Source organism: Myotis brandtii, unplaced genomic scaffold (genome assembly GCF_000412655.1).
Source record: "Myotis brandtii unplaced genomic scaffold, ASM41265v1 scaffold1223, whole genome shotgun sequence".
Lineage (NCBI taxonomy): Eukaryota > Metazoa > Chordata > Mammalia > Chiroptera > Vespertilionidae > Myotis > Myotis brandtii.
In genome coordinates this window covers 901,596-925,835 of record NW_005354265.1, presented here as the reverse complement: position 1 = coordinate 925,835, position 24,240 = coordinate 901,596, and the positions used below count along the sequence as shown (strand labels likewise).

The following is a 24,240-nucleotide window of genomic DNA, read 5'->3' as shown; positions in this document are numbered from 1 at the left end:
GGCCCCGCCCCGGAGCCTGGCAGAGGCCTCACCGTGGGGGGCGGAGTTGCCGGCGCTCCACCAGCCCCTGAGACTGTGGCCCCTTCTTAAGCCCGCGGAGCCTCTGGCCGCCTAACCTGCCTCTCCCGCTTCTCCCCCCAGCACGATGGCTTCGGCACTGAGCTATGTCTCCAAGTTCAAGTCCTTCCTGATCTTGTTCTTCACCCCGATACTGCTGCTGCCACTCATCATTCTGGTGCCCACCAAGGTCAGTTGCATCTCCTGCAGCCCCGGGGACTGCAGGCTACCGGTCCCAGTGACAGGCTCTGAACGCGGGGGCACCCAGTGGGAGCGCAGGGATTCCCAGGCGGGCACAGCTCCCCTGCGAGGTCAGGGTGTCAGGTGGGAGGTGTCCTGTAAAGAATTTCAAGGGACACCTCAACCTTGGGCTTTACAGATCCCAGGACACAAGAACCGTCCCAACAAGCATGGAACCTAGCCGTCAGCACAGATCTCGCCACACAGGACATCCACAGGCTCAGCCTGGCCTGAATCTCCCCAGAGATGCCCGCCCCTCTCCTTGCTCAGAGCCTATGGTGCCTATAGAGCCTGGCGCTTCTTTCCCTCCTTCTCTCTCCTTCTCTCCTTAGTGAATGGGGACTTCCAAGACTAGTCAGGCACCTAAGTGGATCCCGAGTGCTGTCCTTGTCACCCTCTGGCCCTATTTTGAGCCTCAGTTTCCCTATCTATGGCCCACTTTTCTTTCCAACTCGGATCCCCTGGACGCCATGGCTGAGTCAAATCCTCCTGGGGCGGAAAGGCAGGTCGGGGTGGGTCTGCTTTGCGTGCTGCCTGCTGTAGCCGTAGCTGTGGCTGTGACTATGGCTGTGGCCGTGGCTGTGGCTGTGGCAGGAGGCGACCAGGTTCCCAGAGCTCACGCCTTGGGTGGCAGGACTCGGGGTGGCAGGGAAGGCTTGTCCCATGCCCTGGCCTGCTAGCGCTCCTGGGAGGGAGGCAGAGAATGAATGGCCTTGGCCACAGGGTGAGGGCGGTGCTGGGAGCCCTGGCCCCGGCTGCGCTGGGCTGTGTGGAGCCTGTTTGGCAGAGACCCCAGGCCTTTGAAGGCTTTTGTGGCTGCTGGCTGCTCCTTCCTCACTCCCTCTTCCAGCCCTTTCACCCTCAGCCCAGACAGGAAACCCCAGGGTCCCCCTGTCCCTCCAGGCAGGTTTGGGAAACAGAGGGCTTCTTTCGGGGATACGCTGGGGCAGTCCCGGAGGACTGGGGTATCAGGAGGCCAAATCTGCAGAGAAGCCGACTTCATTCACTCTTCCTTGTGATTTTAGTGAAGCCTCTGAGTTTTCCGGGCCTTGGTATTCTTGTCTGTACAATGGGCAAGGTGGTTTGGTTCTGACAGGTATGGCTTTGGGTGCCCAAAGGGTCTATGCTGGTTCCTAGGATGGGGGAGGGGAGGCCGAGAGGAGCCCTCCAGTGGGCTGAGCACAGCCCTGGATGAGCCAGGGATGGCCCAACAAACTGGGGTGGCTCTTCTGTTGTCATACCAACTGTGAGCTGCCACATTTCCCCTGTAGAAAGAGATTTGGGGCTGTTACTATCCGTGGGAGGGAACTGGGGAGGAGAGCTGTGATTTTAGTTCTGCTGGCGCGAGTGATGTTCCCTGGAATGATTATACAACTTGGCTGACCTTCCCGCTCTGGGAGAGTGTGACTGAGACCCTTGACCGCCCCCCTCCACACCCTGAGCTGGGACCCTCAACTCGGAGTGTCTATGAGTGTCATTAACCTGCCTTGGGAGTGAGGATCAGTGAGGGAACAGGGGACATCTGGGAAAGTCCTTCCAAAGGCCACCTTCTCCTTTGGCGTTCCCTCCCGCTGGGACAGGTGACTGGGACCTGGACCTGTCCTGGTGTCTCTCCCTTTGTGCCTTTGGTTTAGTCACCACCAAAGAGCTCCCTACCCTGCCCCCACGGCCACACCATTGTGCAAGGAAACCCAGAGGCACTGGCATGGGCCAGCGGGGCTGGGCAGCCAGCGAGGACTTGGCAGCCTGTGGAGCACTGTCTGAGGGGGGCGGCGAATCAGAAGGCACGTGCCCCGGCCTCCCCCACAGGCTCCCCTCTTTTCTTCCTCTCCTCCAACCGGCTTCCTGTCTGGCTTCATCTTGGCCCCACTTTTTCTGCCCTTTCTTGCACCCCTTTTTAAAAATATCTTTTTAATAAAATCAATGATATGTCTATTGTAAACATATCATTGATTTTATTAAAATTGTAAAAAAATATTTTTCAAGTCTGTAACGTATAATGTAAAAATGAAAATACCTTTAAATCCCATAACTTATTAATATTCTGATGGCCATCTTTCCGGAAATCAATCCATCTTTTTCTCCCTCGCTCTCTCACTCACTCTCTTTCTACACCCACACACACCCACACCCACACCCACACACACACACACACAGCAAGTTCTCTTACCTACATTCATTTTTCATTAGGCAACATGTCATGGGCAGTCTGTTAATAATTACACATGGGTTCATTCAGTTGTACATTTAACTTGTATTTGTTGATCCCTACGATGTGCTAGGCACTGTGCTGGCTGCTGACTTTTTAAGTCCCACTCCCCTTTGTCTGGGCTCCTAGTGCCTTGCCAGCCACATTCCCGTGGCAGGAAGCGCTCTGAGCTTATTTACTCCCAGGGAGCAGGCTCCTCTCTCGGGCAGAGTCCACCTCACTCTGCGTGGTGACCGCCCCTCCTCAGACCAGTCTAACGTAGCCCTCCCGTGGGAGCATGCTGGACCAGGAGGGTCAAGTCCGCCTCCGCGATGGGGCATCTCTGGGGCCTCGATAGTGGATGGCGGCGAGGGGCCAGTTAAGCGTGTCTTTTCCGTTGGTGCCTCCAGGAACTGTGCTGTGAATATTGCTTACAGGTGCCACTGGTTGTATCAAAGTTTAAATAATAAAAATTCACCCAGCGCTTTCTGTGTGCCATATGTTAAAAAGGGTACTCCTACCTCCTCAGGTTACAGGCAAGGACCCGAAACAAGCAGGGAGGGGGCCGGGTTGGGAGTGAGACCAGTGTTTTCTCAATGATCAATCAGGCACCTAAGTGGATCCTGCTTAGCATCCTGTTGAGTGACTGCTGACCAGCCAGTGGCAGACAGTGGGCACTGGTCGGTCTGCCTGGTATGGAGCCTGGGCTCCTCCCCACACCTCGGTCCTGCCTGGAGCCCGTGGAGCAGTCAGCATTGGTGCCTGCAGCCTCCCAAGCAGAGCATCAGCAAAGCCTGAGACGTTCGTGTTGTCACAGCTGGAGAGAGTTATGCCAGCTAGTGGTGTGGGGGCCAGGGACGCTGCTGAACGTCTTACAGTGCACATGGCACCCCACCCCTCGGCAAAGAGTCTTCCAGCCCTAAATGTCCACAGTGGAAAGGCTGAGAAACCCCGCACCAGGCAGGGCGAGGGGTCCTGAGGTTCTCGTGGGGTGCCGAAGGAAGATATATTTTTTATGACAGCTAACACAATCCTGACAAAGAATTTCTGTCTTCACCCAACATCCTGTCCACGTAACACGTGCCTCTGGGGTGATGCTAAGCAGTGAGAGTATACAGGTGCGTCTCTCCAGCAGCGTTGTCATAGCTCAAACTGTGCTAGTCCATTCCTGAATGGGCATTTGCTGAGCATCTCCTCAGTGTCAGGCCTGAGGACAGAGTGAATCCACAAACCCTGGTTCTGGTCTCAGGTGCTTCCTGTTCTCTGGTGGTGGTGGTGGTGGTGGTGGTGAGACAGTTAAGGAAACAACAATGGCAACCGCATGTGCCAATTGCTTGGGCTGGGGGAGCAGACACAGAGGCAGGGCACAGACCCAGGCTGTCGGGGGGGGGGGGGGGCAGAGAAGGCGCCTAAGGAGAAACACAGACTGCCACCAGGCTGGGGTGTGTAAGAGGAGGCTCAGTTACCGCAGTGCCCTGGGGTAGCTGGAACTCGGGGTGTGAGTGGGCAAGGAGATGGGGCTGGCAGGAGGCGGGGTGCAGGGCCTGCTCCATCACAGAGGGTCTCCTAAGCGATGCTGAGGCATTGGGGGTTTGTCCTGGAGGCAACAGGAGGCTTTGAAACAGGGGGTGATATGGTCAGATTTGCAAAAGAGAAAGAGGGAGCCTCTGTGCCTAGTGACACAATAGGAAGGTCAAATCGAAGATCATCTCCGGCATCCAGGCAGGAGGAAGTGTGTCCTGAACAAAGGCAGTGGCCCAGGGGTGAGGGCAGGAGGAGAATGAGGCCAGAGAATAAAGGGCTACAAGCTATAGGTCTTGGGGTTGGTGTCGTAGGCTGGGCTGGAATGAGGGAGAGGGCAGAGTGTGGGTAGTTAATAATGATTCTGATAAAAGTGCTGATGGAACATGAAACCACCTAGGGAGGTGGGTATTGTTGCCCACGTTTGAACAGGTGGGGAGACGGAGGGCGGCGGCAGCGTGCCCAGGCCTCAGGGCTGTCTCTTCAGTTTGCCAGGTGTGCCTACGTCATCTTCGTCATGGCCACTTACTGGTGCACAGAAGTCATCCCTCTGGCTGTCACCGCCCTCTTGCCTGCCTTGCTTTTCCCACTCCTCAAGGTTCTGGACTCCAAGCAGGTGAGCGACCCAGGGGATCCTGGTGGCTTCCTGCTTCTCCCATGGGCTCCTCTCAGAGCCCCTCTCTGAGCAGCCTAGGCCCCGGGGCACCAGATAAGCTCCCTGTGGATTCTTTTTGGCACGGAGACATGCACTTGACCCTGCATCCCACTCCAGGCTGACCCTCAAGTCAGCATCTGCTCTGCTCGCCTGTCTCTGGGGACTTGGGTGGGCCTGGGCCCAAGCAATGTGTGGCCAGGAGGCAGCCCTGACGGGGCCCCCATGCCACCACCTTCCAGGTGTGTGTCCAGTACATGAAGGACACTAACATGTTGTTCCTGGGAGGCCTCCTCGTGGCAGTGGCCGTGGACCGCTGGAACCTGCACAAGAGAATCGCCCTGCGCACACTCCTCTGGGTGGGGACCAAGCCTGCACAGTAATTACGCCTTCTCTTCTTGCCCCGGGGCTCCCTGCGGGCCCCAGGGCTGAGGAGGAGCTGTGGCACAGCCCAGTCACCCACTGGCAAGGGCTGCCCATGGACTTACCTGGGCTTGGCAGGCAGGGGGACCCCGGGGTGGGGTATGTGACAATCTTAGCTGAGGACACCAGATGCATGGGCAATGGTGGGGGCCTGTGGTGAGTGGCAGTAGGTAAGGGTTCTCTGAATCCAGAGGAGACTGATCAGCAAGGGCCCCTGGATGTAAAGAGGACTTCCTGGGGGAGGGGCTGCAGGGTTTCACAGGGAACGAGGTGGGTGGAGGCTGGATCCAGCCATGCCTGATAGGGCATTTGTGGGGAAAGCAGGCCAAAAGTGGCTCAACCACCCCACTCAGGAGGAGCAGAAAGGTCATCCTTCCAAAGCTAGCAGCTTCTTACCTCATCTTCCCCATGTCACTTAGAACCTCAGCTTCTCCCCTCTCTCTAAGATCTCCCCTCCAACCACAGGCAGCTTCCAACCAACCCATGGAGTTGACATCAACATATTCCCCTGGTACTGAGCACCTGCAGCGCCCAGGCATGACCCTGGGAGCTCATTTATCTCCTCAGTTAACTCTCACTACAACTCTGAGAGTTGGGTATTATCCCTCCACCAGGTTCTATAGACGAGGCATTTGAGACAGAGAGGGGTTAAATGCTGTGAAATGAGGCCTTGGCCCCTGAGTTAATCTCCAGTAGAGACCCTAGGATGTACCTTCTTTTGAGGCAATGTCCTCCCTAAAAGACGGCGTGCCCAGCCCAGCCCTGGGAAGGCAGCGGTTGGTTACTGCACAGCAAATCCCTCCTGAGATGTCCATGTGTCAGGGACTGTGCCTGGCTCCGCGCACACAGAGCCTGGTGCACCCCCGGGAGTTGATGCCTGCCTCCCTTGGCACCTCAGGCTCTGCTGAGCAGAAAGCTTTGGGACTCTCTGGTGTCTGTTACCCTACGTGGTATCGATCCCCCCAGTGATTGGTCTACAGGGTCAAATCAAAGGCCATTGCATGTTCTAGAAGTGTGAGACCTCGGTGGCCTCAGAATTCTTCTCAGGATCCTTTGAGCGGCCAGCCTTCCTCCACCAGCAGGTGGTCCTCATTCTGAGAGAGCTGAAGGACACTGGCTCCAAACCCAGGAAGTTCACGCAGGCTTCTCTGCTCCTTCCTGCCACCGGGCTTCTCCTCTGAGCGTGGTTTCCAGCTCCATGGCACTTGCCTGCCCCGGGGAGACCTTGATGTTGAGGCCTACATGGTGCCTCGAAGCATCAGGTCAAAGCCTTATTCATGAAAACTCCGCTCCTCCTTCCAGCCCGGACCCAGGCCTGTGTTCTGTGGGTCTGTGAAGTCAGCCTGCACGGACACCGGTGTGGACCTTGCCTTGGTGCAGTGCAGCTCCCAGATCCCTTCTCCAGGCGCATTAGTGGCCCCGGGGAGAGGCCTGGCCACAGAGGGTGGTTTTGTTCCATCCATCCAGCCCTCCCTGAGCTCCTTCTGTTCCTGGCCTTGTGCTGGGTGTGTGGAAGCCATGGAGAAGAACCAGCTCTTCTCCTCCCTGCTCACCACCAAGGGGAGAGCCGACATGGGCATGGGTCCTCCAAATCCAGCCGTTGATGAGTGTTGGTGGGGCTGGAGGAGGGTGTGTCCACCCCTGCCTGGTGGGCACTGGGAGGAAGGCTACAGAGGAGGGACTTTGATTAGAAGAACCACGAGGGGTGCTCTAGGCAGATGGCAGAGGTGAGACAGCGGTGGAAGGACAGGTGTTATAAAAGAAGGGAACATGTTGTCTGAATACTGTTTGATCTGGTCCATTGCAGAGTAGAGGGAGTACAGGTGTGTGTGCAGAGAGTCGGTGGGGCGGTCAGCCATGAGAGAGGTCCCACTTTCCCAGGCTCACCCTACCCCTCAAGGCTAACTCTGTTATGAGAGGAGAAGCAGGGTCTGGGGTGGGTGGGAATCTTCTAGATCGAAGTGGGGTGTTGGGGCTGCTTGCCCATAGGGCTGCTCCAGCACACCCTTAGGACACACTAGGGCCAACCTCCACCCTGGGTTGACACCCTCTGGATGCCTGTGCTGCCCCTGCTGGACAGGAGCTCCTCAGAACCATGACTGGGTCTGAGAAAGGCCTCTTGGTCTTCCCTCCCCGCCTGCCCCATAGCCAGCAGGGTAGACATCAGTAATGTCTGTGGGAGAGAGGTAGGAGGGAGAACAGAAGGAAAGAAGGGAGGGAGGAAGAAAGGGCGGGAAGGAGGGAGGGACTAAAAGTATAATCCTCTCCTGGACTACCCAGTCTTGAACTGGCATCGGCACCTTGGCCTTGACCCCTGGCATCCCTGCAGGGGACCTAACCCATGTTGCTCCCTGAGGGCTTGGGGCAGTGGGGGTGGGGATTCTCTGCTTCCCTTCCTGCTCCTCCTCTGCAGGCTGATGCTGGGCTTCATGGGCGCCACCGCCTTCCTCTCCATGTGGATCAGCAACACAGCCACCACAGCCATGATGGTGCCCATAGTGGAGGCCGTGCTGCAGCAGATGCAGGCCACGGGCACAGCCAGCGAGGCCGGCCTGGGCTCCCTGGAGCTGGTGGACAAGGGCAAGACCGGTGAGGTGCCAGGTGAGCCCCTGCCAGGTGCTGCTGGGTCCACAGCTTTGGCCACCGCCCTGACTCCTGGAGGCCACCTTTAAACAGGCATAAAGAGCAATACTTAGAAACTGCTGTTTTTGTAACCTTTGGAAATGTAATTATTGCAGGAAAGTTAAATTCGTTAGTACTGCTTATAGCAAGTTTCAACCCTTGGTTCCCGCCAATCACAGAAATCAATAGGTGTTCATTTGATTATGCATTTGAGCATCTTTTGAGCACTCACTGGGGGCCCTCACCCATTTTTCTTCCTACTCATCCTCAGGGAGGCCTCCCCTGAACAGGTCACACCTCTCGTCCGCTCTCTGCTCCCACAGGCATCGGGGTGGTTGTCCCATGCTGCTTCCCTGCCAGGTGTCCAGCCCAGGAAACTCAGAGGGCGCCTGTTTTATTATCTGCCTTGTTTGTACCCCGTCCCCAGGGCCCAGCACAGGGGAACTCAGGGCCCATGCTGATGGCCCGATTGCCAGATCCTGGGGCAGGTCCTGGGGCTGCTGAGATGAAGTGGACACACCCATATTTCAGACTCAAGGAGCCAGGTGGGGTGGGGTAATGAGGCCCCTCACACAGTTCCTCTGAATTGGGGGAAGCCATGGGATGCCATAAGCCAGACACCAAAGGAGCTCAGACAGGGGAGGCTCACTAGGAGGCTCGGACATCTCAGATGGATTTGGACACCCCCTGGATTGAGGGAACAGGTGGAGCAACAGCTAGGAAGCAGGGAAGAAAGGGGTGTGTCTGAGGCAGCTGCATTTGCCCTGGGCATGGAGGAGCCTGGGGAAGCTGTGGGAAGTGACAGGGAAGGCAGACAGGGCCAGACTACACAGTTGGGCTGTGGGCTGAGAGGACCCGAGGAGGGAGCCTGCAGAGCCAGCACGTCCCACCTCAGGTCAGCAGCAGAGCTAGGAGCTGGAGCTGAGCCGCGGCCCCCTGGACTGGCTCTGCTCACGGAGGTGTGTCACTACAGGGACCCAAGTGATTTTTGAAGGCCCTGCTATGGGGCCACAGGAGAATTGTAACAGGAAGAGCATGTGCAAGGCCATGACACTGTGCGTGTGCTACGCGGCCAGCATCGGAGGCACTGCCACCCTGACCGGGACAGGACCCAACGTGGTGCTCTTGGGCCAGATGCACGAGTGAGTCACTGGCCATGCCTTCTGGGGACAATGACTTGGGCCCTGGGTTGGATGGACTCAGCCTCCTCTCCCATCTCCTGAGCTGGGCCCTGGAGCTGGGGCCTGGCAGGGGCGGGAGGCTGTGCCCCCATCAGCCTCTGCCGCACCTGCTCAGGTCTCCTCAGGGTGGGAGCTGATGACAGTCCCCAGGCCTGGCTGCTTTCTGTCCTGGGCGCAGTATTTTCGCTCAGACAGGTCGTGTGATTGAACTCTGAGCTAAAGTCATGGGAAGTGACAATATCGTTTTAGATGCTGGGTCCTTGTTTAAAACTTGCAGAAAATAGACACCCTTATAGATGCTCTCCTCAAAACTGGCTCACCGACCTTGGTCGTGAATAGTAATGGCCCTATGATATTGGGGATCTGGAGATGCAATAAAGGGCTAGGGATTGGGTCACTCATTGCCTCACCAGCTCGTTCACTACAGTTCCTCTCACTGTCCTTGAGGTGACCTGTGCCCTTGTGAGGCCCCAGGTGGACCACAGTGGTGGTCTGGAACTTTCCTTGGCCACAAAGGGACACAGGCCTTGAGGACCCAGTTGTGTGCTGGCCTTGTGCTGGGTGGGGCTGGAATCACAGAAGAGGGGGAGATCTGGGCTCTGTCTGTGGGATACTCATGGTCTGCTGAGGGTAGCAGATGCCTGGAGAGTTCTAGGCAGGACATGTAAATGCGTGAAGGAAAGTACAGACGCAGTGAGCTCAGGGAAGGAGAGAAGTATGACATGCCCGTCCTGTGCAGACAAGACAGGTGGGGTGGGAGGGCAGCTAGGAGGTGGGAGGGCAGGCCTGGAGCCTGGCCAAGCAGACTCTTGAGGTGGACAAGCAGACTATTCTGATCCTGTGATGTTTTCTGTAATGATAGCCTCTCCCTGGAGTTCCCGCTGAGTGCAGAAAGCTCTGTGTCTACTTTCACACCCTTGGGCTAAAGTGAGCAAGTCTGGAGGTGGAAGGTGGAGCCTGGCGTGAAAGAGGCCCTCCTCCAGTCCCCAGAACCCTCTCTGGTCCCACCTGGGAGGCCTGGGAGATTTGTTTTCCTAAGGGGGCCTTCCCTTGTAGGAGCCCACAGGGTGAGGGTTCTGGGGCATCTGTGGACCTCCTGATGCTATTGACCAAATTACGTGTGTACAAAGCTGTGTTTCTCTGGAGGGAAGAGCCATGACTCTCATGAGCTTCTTAACAGGGTCTGGACCCCCATGATGGTCAGTTGGTCACCCCTCCGGCTTGTATTGGGCACGACTCTGTTCTGGGGCCCCAACTGATTAGGATAATACCGGGCGGTGGGCATGGATGGCTGGACCTTAGGAGGATGGGACTCTGCTCCAGACCACCTCTCAGGGTCCAGCTACTGGTCAGCTGGTACACACCTGGCCTGACCTGCTTGCTCTGAGACTCAGCATCTGGTAGAGGTGTGGACCCGTGTTTCTCTCTCCAGGCTGTTTCCTGAGAGCAAAGACACTGTGAACTTCGTCTCCTGGTTTGGATTTGCCTTCCCCAACATGCTGATCATGCTGCTGCTCGCCTGGTTTTGGCTCCAGTGTATTTTTATGGGATTCAAGTAAGTTGAACTGCTTCCGGAATAGTCTAACCTGCCACGCCCTTGCAGAAGAACCAATAGGCGAGCCCACAGAGTTCTTCCTGCCCTGCCCCATTTCAACAGCCCCATCACCTGCTAGTCTGCCCTCTCATTTTGGCCACCTCGGGCTGCTCACCGTGCCTTTGCACATGCTGTTCCCTCTTTCTGGAATGCCATTCCCTATCTTCTCACCTTTCAATCTCCTCAGGCTTCAAGGCCAGTTCAAATGCTGCTTCCTTAGGGACATGTTTCCTGACTTTCCCCACCCCATTTCCTCACCCCATGCCTGCTCCTCTGGGCTTCCCTGAGCACCCCATGGCCTTGACCCTTGGTACCTGTTGCCATGTTCCAGCACTGCCCCTGTCCCCTGACCCTTGACCTGAGATCCTTTGGGGCTTGTGGTAAGTCCTCTCTGTCCCCTGCCCCAGCCCGGCTCCCGGCCAGGGAGAAAGTGTGCCATCAACGTGAGTCAAAGCAATTAAAGGGAATCTTGTCCCCGTGAGCAAATCGATACTCTGGACCAACTCCCACTTGGCTGTATGTGTCCATTGGGTCGGGTCACAGCACACCACCTGCCGATGTCCAGACTCTTACTGAACACCTGCCATGTCCCCAGCAGCGTGCGCGTTCTGGGAAGTTTACCTTCCTCTTCCCAGTACACCCAACCCAAGTTCACCAGGAGTCAACCTTGACAGCAGCCAGACTTTGGACAGAAACCATGGTGTGTGGCTGACAAATACCTCAAAAACACTCTTGTGATTTTAAAAGACACATATCTATCTGTGGAGCTAAGGGGATCCTCTCACATTAGTATGGAAAGTGCTTAGCTGTGAGCGTGTGCTCTGTGCCTTAAATCACAGGCAGCTAGAGCCAAAGACAAGGGGCTATCTGGCCACAGGGAGATCTCAGAGCCGAGAGGCAAAAGTGTCCCCAAACCCAGGGAGTTAGCGGGGGAAAATGGGATTTTTGTAAGTTTTCTTCTGAAGGAGGAACTGATTTGGAAACTGCAGTTATAAGAAATCTCTATATAATCATAAGTAGTCATAGCAACGACATCATAATAGTAGTGGGCATCCTCATATGCCACCTGTGTGCAGGCCTCACGTGAGAGGGAAGCTGCTCCCATGGGCACTTGGGACACAGCCTGGCTTTGAGGGAAGCTCTTTGCCCTGCTTTGCACACCTGCTTCAGGACCAGCGGGCCCCGGGAGACCTGCCCCTAACCTGTCGCAGGCTGCAGGTGGTGTCCTGTCTCTCTTGGGGCCATAGGAATAATAATGACCAACATCTGTTGAGTGTTTACTAAGTCGCAGACACAACTTTAATGACTCTACATATATTAATTAATCTTCACGTCAACCTGTGAGGTAGGTGCTCCTATTATTCCCAATTTACAGGTAAGACAACTGAGGCACGGAGAGGGGAAAGGGCTGCTCAGGGCTGTGTAGCTTGGAAGCCATGGGACTGAGCTTTGAACACAGGCAGTTTGGCACTAGAGCAGCGGTTCTCAACCTGTGGGTCGCGACCCCTTTGGCGGTCGAATGACCCTTTCACAAGGGTCGCCTAAGACCATCCTGCATATCAGATATTTACATTACGATTCATGGGAGCATCTTCCAATCTGGGCATGTGCTAGCACACATAACAGGTCCTGGGAGGCATGGTGGGCATGTGAGAGACATGGAGTGGGGAAGGGGTGCACTCAAGCACCCTCCACCCCAGACTATGGGCAGCACCATAGGCCTTCCCACCACGCTCTGCTGCCCAACATTCAGGCTTCCATTTGACCAGCCCCTGAGCCAACCAACCTGCACCACTGTTTTCTTTCTGTGTCTCCTCTAGTTTTTTTGTTTAATTCTTTATTGTTGAATGTTTTACATATGTCTCCTCTTTCCCCCATTGACCTCTCCCTGATCGTTTCCGCCCCCCAGCACATGCTCCCACCCCGCTGTTGTCTGTATCCATTCGTCATGCTCATATGCATAGTTACAAGTCCTATAGTTCATCTCTTACCCCATCCCAACCCACCCTCCCGTGCCTTCCCTCTGAGATTTGATGGTCTGTTCCATGCTTCTATTTCTCTCTATCCTCTAGTTTTAAAAAGGCTTGGGGCTGCGGTCTGGAGAAAAAGAGTAGCGAGAAAGCTGCCTACGAGGTGTTGCAGGAGGAATACAGGAAGCTGGGACCCTTCTCCTTCGCCGAGGGCAACGTCCTGCTCTGTTTCCTCCTGCTGGTCACCCTGTGGTTCTCCCGGGACCCAGGCTTCATGCCTGGCTGGATGTCGGTCGCCTGGATGGAGGGCGAGACAAAGTAAGTCACTGGTTCTGCAGCGCCTGCCATGTCCTCCTTTGTTCTGTCGTTGAGTTCTGTTGGTTTCCCGACTCAGTCGTTCCTCATGAATCTTCAGGACAAGCCCACAGATATGTCCCTGTGACGACTCCTTCCCCAACAGGTTGAGCAGAAAATCCTTGGCCAGGGTGGTGGTCAAGAGAGACTTGTTGGGCTGGAGTGAGGCTCCCAGAGCTCTGGGTTACAAATCTCTCCTCCATCATCTCCCCATCCCTGCCCCCAGCCCCCACCATCTTTCTTTAGATCTGGGCAAGTATCTAAAGACACAGATCCTGGGGTCCAGATGCTTCTTTAGGTAGAGACTTGGCAAAAAGCGGGTATATGTAGTTTCTCTCCAGGCTAAGATGTTACATGGAAGAAAGCTGAGAAATGTGCATATTCCTGGAAGTGGGTTGGGAGACAGCCGCTTGTTACTGTTGATTCCATTTTTTATTTTTATTTGGTTAATCCTCAACCGAGGATATTTTTCCCATTAATTTTTAGAGAGAGTGGAAGGGAAGGAGGGGATAGAGAGAAAGGGAGAGAGAGCGAGAAAAGGAGAGAGAGAAATTTCAATGTGAGAGAGACTCATCAATTGGTGGGCTCTGCATGCGCCCCAACCAGGTGGGGATGGAACCTGCAACCCAGGTACGTGCCCTTGACCGGGAATTGAACCTGTGACCCTTTGGTGGGTGGACCAATGCTCTAACTACTGTGCAACAGGGGCCAGGGCTACTGATTCCTTTTGGAAGGTCTGCTGGTGATCACCTGGTGAACCCAGATTTCTAGAGAATCTGGCCTAGAAGAGGTCACGACATTCACCCATGGAACAACACAGGATGTGAGAGGGAAGTAAGCTGCCCAGAGTCGCCCAATACTGGTGGCAGAGCCAGGCCAAGGATGGGGGGGTCTTGGTTTCTAGCCAGGATTCAGTCTACCGCACTACTCCTGACCTTGGCCTTTGGGGTTCCAGTTTTCATGCCCAGCTGAGCCTGCCTCTTCATGCAGGAGCACGTAGACGAGGCACAGGTTTGTGGCATAGCTTCCTGCAGCTGAGTTGGCTCATTCATGCCCTCTCCCCACCTAGGTATGTCACTGACGCCACCGTGGCCATCTTTGTGGCCATGTTGCTATTCATTGTGCCTTCACAGAAGCCCAAGTTCAACTTCTGCAGCCAGACTGAGGAAGGTAATGCTCCTGTCTTGGCCTTGCATTCATCAGGGTTGGGGGCCTGGTAGCAGAATCTCTCCATGGGAGTCCCTGGGCTTAGGGGGGAGAAAAGCCCACTCCATCAAAGAGGACTGGCAAGATTGCACAGTCTGGGCAGAGGGCATTTTCAGCCCTCCCTAGGTATTGTTTAGTGCAACATCTCTTTTGCTTTTTAAACATTTGAAATTGTATTAATATTACATCAGGAACAGAAAAATGTTTTGCATTTCCCACAACATCAGTATTATTTTGGTTTCTCGCTTCCTCCCAGTCTTTACTAATAAGCACGTATATTATATGGCTATAATCAAAACACACCATTTGAATCCTGTTGCTTTGTTGTTTCTGTTTTCATGTTTTTGACCGGGTTACTATAGAGACATTTCTTGCTCTTGCCCCAGTCTTCAAACTTATCTTCCCTAATAACGGCATTGTATTGAGTCAGGGGGCTGTAACCATTCTCCTATTATGGGACATTCTGGCTTTTTTGAAATTTCATTATTATAAATTAAGGTGTTTCTTCTTCAGGATAAATTTCTAGGATGTCAAATTGCTTTCCAAAAAGATTGCACCAATTTATAATGCTGCCAGGAGTGTGTGATAGTTCGGCCATATTTTCACCAGCAATGGGTGCAGTAATTATTGTAAATTTTAGCTAATTTGTAGATATGAGATGGTACTCATTGTCCATACAGGCTTTTATTCCCCTGATCAGATGTCTTGGGCTTCATAAGGCTGTTCTGGGTTGTGTATGTGTGTTTTTCTTGTCTCTTCTCAGAAAGGAAGACTCCGTTTTATCCGCCTGCACTGCTGGATTGGAAGGTGACCCAGGAGAAAGTTCCCTGGGGCATTGTGCTGCTGCTGGGGGGCGGATTCGCTCTGGCTAAAGGATGTGAGGTAACTTCCCCAGCTGTGGGCTGCCCAGGGTCTCCTTTCACCAAGAGGGTGGCCAACGAACTGCTCCACCCCTGCACCCCTGCACCCTGGGCTGGTTCTGTGTCAGTCCCCTCCACTAACTGCACATTTCTCAAGAACAGGGACTCTGTCTTGTCATGTAGGAACCCTGGGCCACGATTAGTGCCTAGACTAGAGAAATACTCTTTGAGTTATTGTGGAAATAGTGAATTTAGGCAACCCCGGGTTAGCCAAGAGAGGCAGAGGATGCTGTGAGTTCTCCTTTGGGATTTGGCAATAGGATCTGTACTCTGATTTCTTCTAGGGAAATCCTCCTTTCAAGTCCTTGTGGAAATCTCCACCATTACCTTTGGTTCTTCTACTCCCTGAACTCTTTGTTGATATGGCTGCCAGTTTAAATTTTTCTCTAGCTAAGCGTATAGCAGTGTAGAAGGAGAGGAACAGCCTTTGGGAAAAACCACCTCAAAAATGTAACCTTCTTACCTCTCCCCCTTCCATAATAGGGAAAAAGTGAGCCAGAGAGACAGATGAGCCAGCTATTCTCCACCCATTCATACATCCATGCACCTGTCCATCTGTCCATCCACCCAGGAATAGAATGTGATAGATAGACTAGGTCTATCCTGTTATTCTGTTTCCTTAGCATCTGGAACAGATCCTGGTGCATGGCAGGCGCATCAATATTTTTGGATGAACAAATCCATTCATCTAGTCACTTCTCTATCCAGTCATCCATCCATCTAGCTTTCATTCCTTTCACCAAACATTTCTATTATGCCCCTGTTAGTCCAGGCATGGGACTTACAGAGGAGATTGAAATAGGGTCCTTGTTCACAGGACCATCACAGGCTAGAGAGGGGACATATATGGGAGAGCATTTAGGGAAGAAGTGACACGTTGGTAAAGGAATAAGTGTGTGGTACCTAGCTGAGGATCAGAAGATGAGGCTGCTGAGGCTATCAGATACTAGTCCATGAGGGTCTTGAATTCAAGATAGGGAGTGTGGACTTAATTCTGCAGGCACTGAATTCAGGCGGCAGCCACTGAAGGGTTGAGGCCAGAGAGTGACTTCGTCAGAACTCCAATTGGGGAAAATCACTTTGATGTCTGAAGTAGAGACCTAGGCAGGGCTGGGTTGAGGGAGACCATTAGACGCTCTATAGCTTTCATCCAATTCAGGCTTAGTACTGGACTCCATGGACCATTCTCTCCTTGAAACTCCCTCCTCCTTTGGTCCCCAAGATACCATTCTCTCCTGGCTTCCTTCTAACTCTAACTATTCCTGCTCAGGCTTCTTTACTGACTTTTCCTCTGTTCTCCCTTAAATATGAATGTTCCTCTAGGCCAGTGGTTCTCAACCTTCCTAATGCCACGACCCTTTAATACAGTTCCTCATGTTGTGGTGACCCCCAACCATAAAATTATTTTTGTTGTTACTTCATAACTGTGATTTTGCTACTGTGATGAATTGTAATGTAAATATCTGATATGCAGGATGTATTTTCATTGTTTGCGACCCACAGGTTGAGAACCACTGCTCTAGGCTCTGTCCTTGGTATCTTCTCTGTTCATTTTTACATTCTCTCCCCTGGACAATCTCTTCTCAGCCCAAAGCACCAAATCCAGATGCCAATTTCTGTCTCAGATTTCTCTCCTGAACTTTAAAGACTGTGGGAGACTGAGAGGAGACAATGGACATGAGATGTTTTGGGTGACTTGATTGAGTGGAAGAAATGAGGGGGATAGAGATCCCCAGGATGACTCCTGGTCTTCTAGGACAGCAGGTGGATGGTGACTCCATGCACCAAACTGGGGAGCCAGGGGGAGCGTAGACTCTGGGCTAGAGAGGATGAATGCAGATTGGGGCATGTTGAGTCTGACATGTTCATGGACATCTGGGTGGAAATTTCTCGAAGGAGTATGGATGTTGAAATCTGGATAGTAGACCAGCTGGGTTAGAAACACAGATCTTGGACACAACAGAATGAGATGGAGATTGAAATTGTGGGCATGGATGAGCTCACCTGTGGAATGTATGCGGACAGAATACGTAGGAGGGGAGAGGCTGAGCTCCCTAGAGAAAGATGAGGGTCTCTCCTGGCCCTGGAGGCACTGTAGCCATTAGCCCCTCAGTGACTGCCCTCTGGTGCTTTCCAGGCCTCGGGGCTGTCTGAATGGATGGGGACGCAGATGGAGCCCTTGCACGTTCTGCCCCCAGCAGCCATCTCCTTGGTCTTGTCCTTGCTCATTGCTGTATTCACTGAGTGCACAAGCAACGTGGCCACCACCACCCTGTTCCTGCCCATCTTTGCCTCCATGGTAAGTAACCCTGCTGGGGGAGGAGGAGGCTCAGTCATCATTTCATTAGAAGCTATCAACCCAGGACTATGTCCTAAGTTCTTAGCGAGGCTGTGAAATCAGGGGCCAGAGCCCTACCAGGGTTTTGAGCTTCTGATAGGACTTGTGTGCCTTTGATGACCGTGGGCCTACCCTCAATGTTTTGCTGGTTCTTTTTTTGTATCCCCCATGCTGGCCAAAGCACTAAGCATATGCCAGGTTCTTATAATGTATTTATAAATGTAACTGCTTATTTTCCAAAATGGGTTGACTGGACGTGGGCCAAGGAGGAGTGGACCAGTGCCATGAGGGAATGATAGAGGGTCTTTGAGAATGTAGCACAGGTGTGCAGGACTGCAGATCAGAGGGACACCACTGGCTGGGATTTGGGGACACCGCTGGCTGGGAAGGTGGGGCTTGGGGGTGGTTTGGGGGAGAGGAAATTCTGGGAAGGTGGAGAGTCCAAATAAAGGAAATGAGTGCATGACTGAAAACCCCTAGAAGCCTTGCATTGAGCCCCGGGATCAGGAATCAGTGCACTGTGGTCAAGCATGTTGTTGAGCTGGGACTTAGAAGAAAGCAGAGCCAATAGGAAAATCAGCTGTGATCTTTTCATGCATTTTCTCCTGTCACTCATGACATGGCAATACTGACCTCAAGGAGTCAGGAGACCTGAGTTCAGGTCCTGGGATCCTAGAACATATGGCTTATGCTCTTTCCTCCTACGCTTGTGCTGAGGGTCAAGAAAGATGATGGCTGTGAAAATCCTCTGTAGATTGCAAACAAGCCTGGGAGAGGCTGAGGTTGCCATTCTGGAGTTGGGAGACAGACTTACAAAACCTGAGCACAGGATTGTTGTTGGTAAACTTCACCTTGGCTGCCAAGGTGTCCGTGTGTATAAAAAGCAAACCCAAGTGGCTGCTCCTTTCACTCCAAGTGAAGATGAAAGTGTTAGAAATAGCAAGGTGGCTCATCTCCCCTCCCCTAGGCAGGCTGCCCAGACCCATGCCAAGGAGCATTCTTTGTTGTTGGGCATGGGGTGGTGAGGCCTCCCCTCTCTAGCAAAGGTTTGACTTTGTCACCTCCAGCCCCAGCATTGAGTCCTGAGGGCCCCAGCCCAGACAAACGAAGATCTTAACCCACGGGGTGGCCAGGCCCATCCAAACAAGTCTTCCTAAAGCCAGATGTATGTCACATAAATACTTATTTATAATAAATAAAAGGGATGGATGAAATAAGTTATACACTCATATGATGTACTATTATCAAGCCAATTTTAAAAAATCAGAGTTTTGAAGGGCAGTTAATAAACTGGGAATGTGCATAATTTTTAAAATCTTCACCTGAGAATATGTTTATTGATTTTAGAGAGAGAGGAAGGAAGGGAGAAAGGGAGAAACATTGATCTGCTACCTCCCACACATGCCCCAATTGGGGATCGAACCTGCAACCTAGGTATGTGCCCTGACTGGGAATTGAACCCACAACCTTTTTTTTGGTATGTTGGGATGATGCTCCAACCAACTGAGACACCCAGCTGGGGTTAACACTTTTTTAAGTTGAAAATGTAATACATATACATAGCTTACAAATGTCCAATAATACCAAAGAGTATAGGCCCTACCCTCTAGCTTCCTCCTGGAGATAACTTCTGTTATTAATTTCTTAGGTATCTTTCTGGATGTATTACACACACATACACACATTTTTTTAAACAAATGGGATCATTTTATGATCCTGTTCTGCACCTTAAATCTTTAAAAATCTAACTATAGGTCTTGGAGATCTTTGCATGCTAGCACATAAAACCAGTCAGTTCTTCCTTACAGCTGCAAACGAGTCATTGTGTGTATACATATTTTATTTAACCAGCCTGCTGCTGATGGCCCCTGAGTCAGTTTCCTGTGTGTTTTGCTGTTATGATGTTGCAATGGACGTCTTTGCATATGTGTCTGCCCTCGTGTGTTTGTAAATCTGCATGCTAGTTATTAATTTTGATAGGTAGTAACTAATATTATGAGTTATATTATGATATCATTCATTAATTTAGCAAATATTTAATGAGTGTCTCTGCTCTGTGCTGGGTGCTGTTTGCTACACGTGGCTGAATTTTAAGCTGTAGAGTAAAAAAGATGGATACCAAATTCCATATTCAAAATGAACAACAACACATGCAGACACAGATGTATTTATAGGTGAGACGTGGTCCGTGCCCTCTAGGCTCTGGCGGTCTGCGGCAGCACACACAGGTGTGTGCACAGGTGGGCTGCAGTAACACTTCCAGTTTCAGTGCTGTCTAAGTGGCCAGCATGGTCTTTGGCACATAGTAGGTGCCCTAGAGCTATGTGCTGAATGAATGGAGGAGGTTCAGAAAGGCCTCCCGGGGAGATGGCTCTGAGCTCAGCCTTTGGGGTCCAGCAGAGTTATCACCAGAGGCATGGCAGAGAGTAGAGCCCCCAGAAGGACCAAGGCGTGGAGGTGGGAACTCGCACCGTACATGAGGGGGATGCTTTCAGAGTGATGGTCCCAGGAGCTTTTGTTTTCTGTGTATGTGACACTGCAGTGCTGTGTTTCCCCCCAGTCACGTCCCATTGGCCTCAACCCGCTGTACGTCATGCTCCCCTGCACCCTCAGTGCGTCCTTTGCCTTCATGTTGCCCGTGGCCACCCCACCTAACGCCATCGTGTTTGCCTACGGACACCTCAAGGTTTCTGACATGGTAATGCAGCTGCTTTTATTTACTCCTATCAGCTTTGATGCTTTTGTCATGAGGGAACCAGGATAGACTGGTTTATTAATGACTTGTGATGTCATGTAATTTGGGAAGTCCACCCAAAGTCCTGCCCTATTCTCATTATTTGCATTTATGTGCAGTTTTTCTTCCTTTTTGAAATCATCTCGCATTTCATACTGTCCTGTCTCCCAAAGCTGAGAGGTGGGTGATAGAATCTCCCACCTGGAGGTGCCCGAGACTTAGGAAGAGCCACCAGGGCAGCCCTCGCTGAGCACTTGGAAGGGGTGAGGGTGGGGGTGGGGCCCCACATGGCCAAGATAGACTTCACCGACTAGCAAGAACCTGTAAGGACAGGCAGGAGGGACAAGGCTGAGATGGGTTGAGGGGGTGGATACTAATGACAGAGATTGACTAACAGAGGTGTCTGCAGACACAGAAGTGGGGACAGGGAGAGGCAGTGCCTGGGAGAGATGGGGCCTTGGAAACAGATGCAGCTGGAGGAGGAACTCTCTTAGGTTCTACTTGGGCTCTATCGCCTCTGCCAGGAGAAGGGGCCGGTCTCAGAGGCGGACAGGCAGGAAGGAGGGTCCTCTCTCAGTCCAGTCAGGTGTGAGTGATCTCAGAGCCTCCGCTGGGTATCTTTGGGAGTCTGTGGAGCATTCTTAATAAGAAACATGGACCACAAACTCAGTTCCAATCCCCAGTGAAACATCTACACAGGGCTTGAAGCAGTGGTTAGTGAGGGAGAAGAAAGAATTGGCATCAGAAAGAGCCAGGGAGGTTCTTGAGAAACCAGCTGGTGCTTCGGGGAAGCAAATGTTCTGGGGTGAGCACAGGCCCTAAACTCAGACATAGGCTCCCCCAATATTTCTCTGAGTGGCCTGGGGTGTTGCCTCACGTCCCTCCCTAAGGCCCAGCGTTGCAAATGTTCAAGCAGGCAGACAACCCGCCATCATGCCTGTTTCCCAGGGATGCTTGAGCACCGATGACACTTACTGGCTATGAAATTGCTCTGTCTGTGGGGTAGGGTGAGCACAGAGCATGACCCAGGGATGGGGCCCAGCAAAGCAGCCGGAAGTCCCTTCTCCAAGAGCACTAGTTCCCAGTGTCCCTTTCACCTCTCTTCTGAATCCCGCTGACTCTTGGCTCTGATCTTCCCCAGGTGAAAACAGGAATAATGATGAACATAATTGGAGTCTTATGTGTGTTTCTGGCGGTCAACACCTGGGGACGGGTCATGTTTGACCTGGACAGTTTTCCTGACTGGGCTAATGTGACTCATATTGAGACTTAGGAAGAGCCTCAAGTGCATAACACAGCCCCGCCTTCCTGAGGACTCCCGAAGCTTCCGGCACACCGTACAGCAGAGCTTTGAGGTTGACACCCCAAAGTGACCTGCTGATGCCCTCACCCCACAGAGACCCCAGGCCCAGGTCCCAGCTGGGGACAGGTGGCGGAGGGCCGGTTTGGAAATTAAGGGAGCGTCCCAAGACCCAGATGGCTTCCATCTTTCTGGGGTCATGCCTCGAACTCTGGGACAGGCAGCCTGCACGCTGGGTTCTGGTGTCCACTTGCTTAGTCTCAGGGTCATCTAAATGGGGATCAGATCCCAGCTTGGGAGGTGAAAAATGACCTTCCAGAGCCTGCACCTCCTGCTGCTGACCTTGGGCTGCCTCGGATCACTCCTGTCACTTGGAAGGGACAACCCAGCCCAGGGACAGAACGTCTGGTCCTGGGAAGCTTCCTGCTGCTGGAGTGAGAGTGGGACTCAGAGCCTCCTGAAACCACCAGGAGGATAATGCCAACACCCAAGGATGAGGATTTGAACCGATAACTTCCGGACGACATCACCCATGGTACACCACTGGCCAACCAGCTCCCCTCCTTACCTTGCTCCATTGAACTGACAGTTCAGAGCCCTTTCCCCGCTCTCTAGAGCACCTCCTTCAACTCCTAGGTCCCTTTGTTGTCTGGGCCAACATTCACTGGGATCTGGCTGGGGCCTTCTGGCACCCCCTGTTCTCCCAGGCAGGTCAGCTTGGCTCTTCTGGGAGTTGGTCTTCCTGCCACCCCACACAGCTGGGATCACACTCCAGGTATGGGCACGATGGCTTCTTTGGGAACACAGTCAAGTATCTAGGTCCTCCCTCACCTGAAGGCCCAGAGTGGATACAGCTGTGAATTGCCTAGAGCAGCGTCCCTTCGGAGTTTGTCCTAGATCTAGAGTTCGAGCTCCCCTGGGGAAGGCCTTCCCTTTGCTGACTGGCCTTCACAGCCAGGCCTGGTGGGGATGGAGCATCGCTGAGAATGAACAGTGCTTAGTGCTCCCTGAGCAGACAGTCCCTGCCCATGAGTGAACCTGCATGAAATTGCTGGAGCAAAGACCCCAGAATGACGGTGGGAACCCTCAGAACCCCTGTGAGAGACACCCACCCCCTTGCCCAACAGCCCCATTTTCTTTCCTTGTGCTGCTTGGGAGAAAGGCCAAAGCAGATAAGTGAGGCCCACTGATGGCGTTTTTCAGGGCAGGAGAAAGTACGGGAACCCAAGGAAACCCCCTCAAGGGCCGAGCATGTGCCTGGTTCCTTGGTGGGCGGATTCTTGGCCACCACATCTGCCTCCCACAAAAAGGTGCACGGTGCTGCCTGTCTGGCATTCGAGGATGGGGAGGGGCCGGCGGATGAATGAACACTTACTCACTGTCAGCCTCCCTGGTGCAGCCACCACTTATCTCATTTGATCTTATCCACTATTTATCTCATCAGCCCTATGAGACAGGCAGGTGTTAGTATCCTTGTTTGTCTTTCAAGAACCCTGAGGCTCTGAGAAACCAGCAAGTCATGTGTCCTGTCACACATCTAGTTAGTTAGTAGCACTCAGGGTTCCAATCTAGGTCTTCAGCCTCCGAGTCCACTGCTCCTTCCTCGAGTCATTAAGGACCTTGGCCTTAGAAGGCCTGTGTGGAAAAGTGAGTGGCCAAGAGCACGTCCACCCCAAGGCCCTGCCACTTCAGGGAAGATCACCCAATAAGAGCCCCTTTCTGCCACCTCCTCTGAGACGGGCTCTGGACACTGTTGGGGCAGAAAGGGCTGATCTTTGCCCGAAGAAGCAAAGCATTTGATCCATCCTGTCATTTCTGCTCTCTACTCGGCTGCTGCGGACGTGTCTGCCACAACCAGTCTGAGGGCTCCTGAGGACTTACCCTGCCTGCTGGTCCAGTGCCAGCACTGTGACTGACCCAGAGCAGGCCACCATACGTGTCATTGGTAAATAAACAAGTGATCAGTGAGGTCTGTTAGCTGTATGTTTTGTGGTAAAGGGCAAGGTCAGTAAAGGCCATCCAAGGTTCGCATTGAAAGAGGAGTAGGACTGGCCAGGCTGCTGAGGGCATGTGGTGAGGTGGGTGGAGGGCTCTACTGGACTCCATGTGCTCCAGGGATGACAAGCAAGCTGGGTGAGGGCTTCAGGACAGCAGATCCCACGGCTGGAGAGGCTGACCAAAGGCTGCTTCTATACAACTTCTCTTGAAGTTGGTTGGAGTTACACGAACAGTTATGGCCAGTGCCAATCAGGATTGCTTTTGGCTACAATTAAGAGAGAAACCCAGCTAACGGTAGCTTAAACCATAAGGGCTTTTAATGTCTACTTAACAAGAAGTCTGGAGGTAGACAGCTGCTGATATTGGTCCAACTGCTCACTCAGGCCACCAAGGGCTTGGGCTTTGCCATCCACTCTGCCATTCTAAGGGTGTTTTGCCTTTCTCTACTCTCATGTTTGACCCCCATGCTATATACATATCTGTACTGAAGACAGGAAGAAAGAGGTGTGGGATGGGAGCATGACAGTGTCTGCTTCATCTTTCCCTTTTATTAGGAAAGCAAAAACTTTCTCAGAAGCCCCTACAGACTTCCCTTCATGTCTTATTTGCCAGAACTAGGTCATATGCCCTCCCTTAACCAATCACTGACGAAGGGTAATTGGAATGCTATTGGAATACCATGAGGCTAATTAGGACTCATCTCTTGGGCTTGGGGAACTGGACTGTTTCCTGAAATGAAGAGATTTCCACTCACTACAAAACCTGGGTTCTGCTGGAAAAAAGAGGGGGAGCTATTGGGTAGGTGATGTGCACGGTCAGGTGCTAGGACCCTTTCAGAGGAGCCTTACTCCAGGCTGCCTTTCCATGGAACTCAGTGAAACATGTGCCTAGGAGGGAAGAGAGTACCTGGTTGTCTGGTCAAGGGCTTCGCTTCGGCTCTGC

The 24,240-nt window shown here is 52.8% G+C and overlaps 1 protein-coding gene across 3 annotated transcripts; it reads left to right on the top strand.

The window, feature by feature from the left end:
* Positions 1-6: 6 nt before the first annotated feature.
* Positions 7-23,274, top strand: SLC13A5 (solute carrier family 13 (sodium-dependent citrate transporter), member 5). Of its 3 annotated transcripts, XM_014533706.1 has the most exons (13): positions 166-247; positions 437-575; positions 4,494-4,622; positions 4,901-5,037; positions 7,495-7,682; positions 8,677-8,845; positions 10,317-10,439; positions 12,551-12,766; positions 13,872-13,972; positions 14,772-14,890; positions 17,066-17,227; positions 19,827-19,964; positions 21,142-23,274. In XM_014533706.1, the coding sequence occupies exons 2-13, from the start codon at positions 468-470 to the stop codon at positions 21,271-21,273; spliced, it is 1,722 nt and encodes a 573-aa protein (XP_014389192.1). In that variant the 5' UTR covers positions 166-247; positions 437-467; the 3' UTR covers positions 21,274-23,274. The 3 variants fall into 3 exon arrangements, with proteins under 3 accessions (XP_005858941.1, XP_014389192.1, XP_005858939.1); XM_005858879.2 differs by lacking the exon at positions 437-575 and having other exon boundaries at positions 7-247; XM_005858877.2 differs by lacking the exon at positions 437-575 and having other exon boundaries at positions 171-247; positions 4,502-4,622.
* The last annotated feature ends 966 nt before the right edge of the window (positions 23,275-24,240 follow it).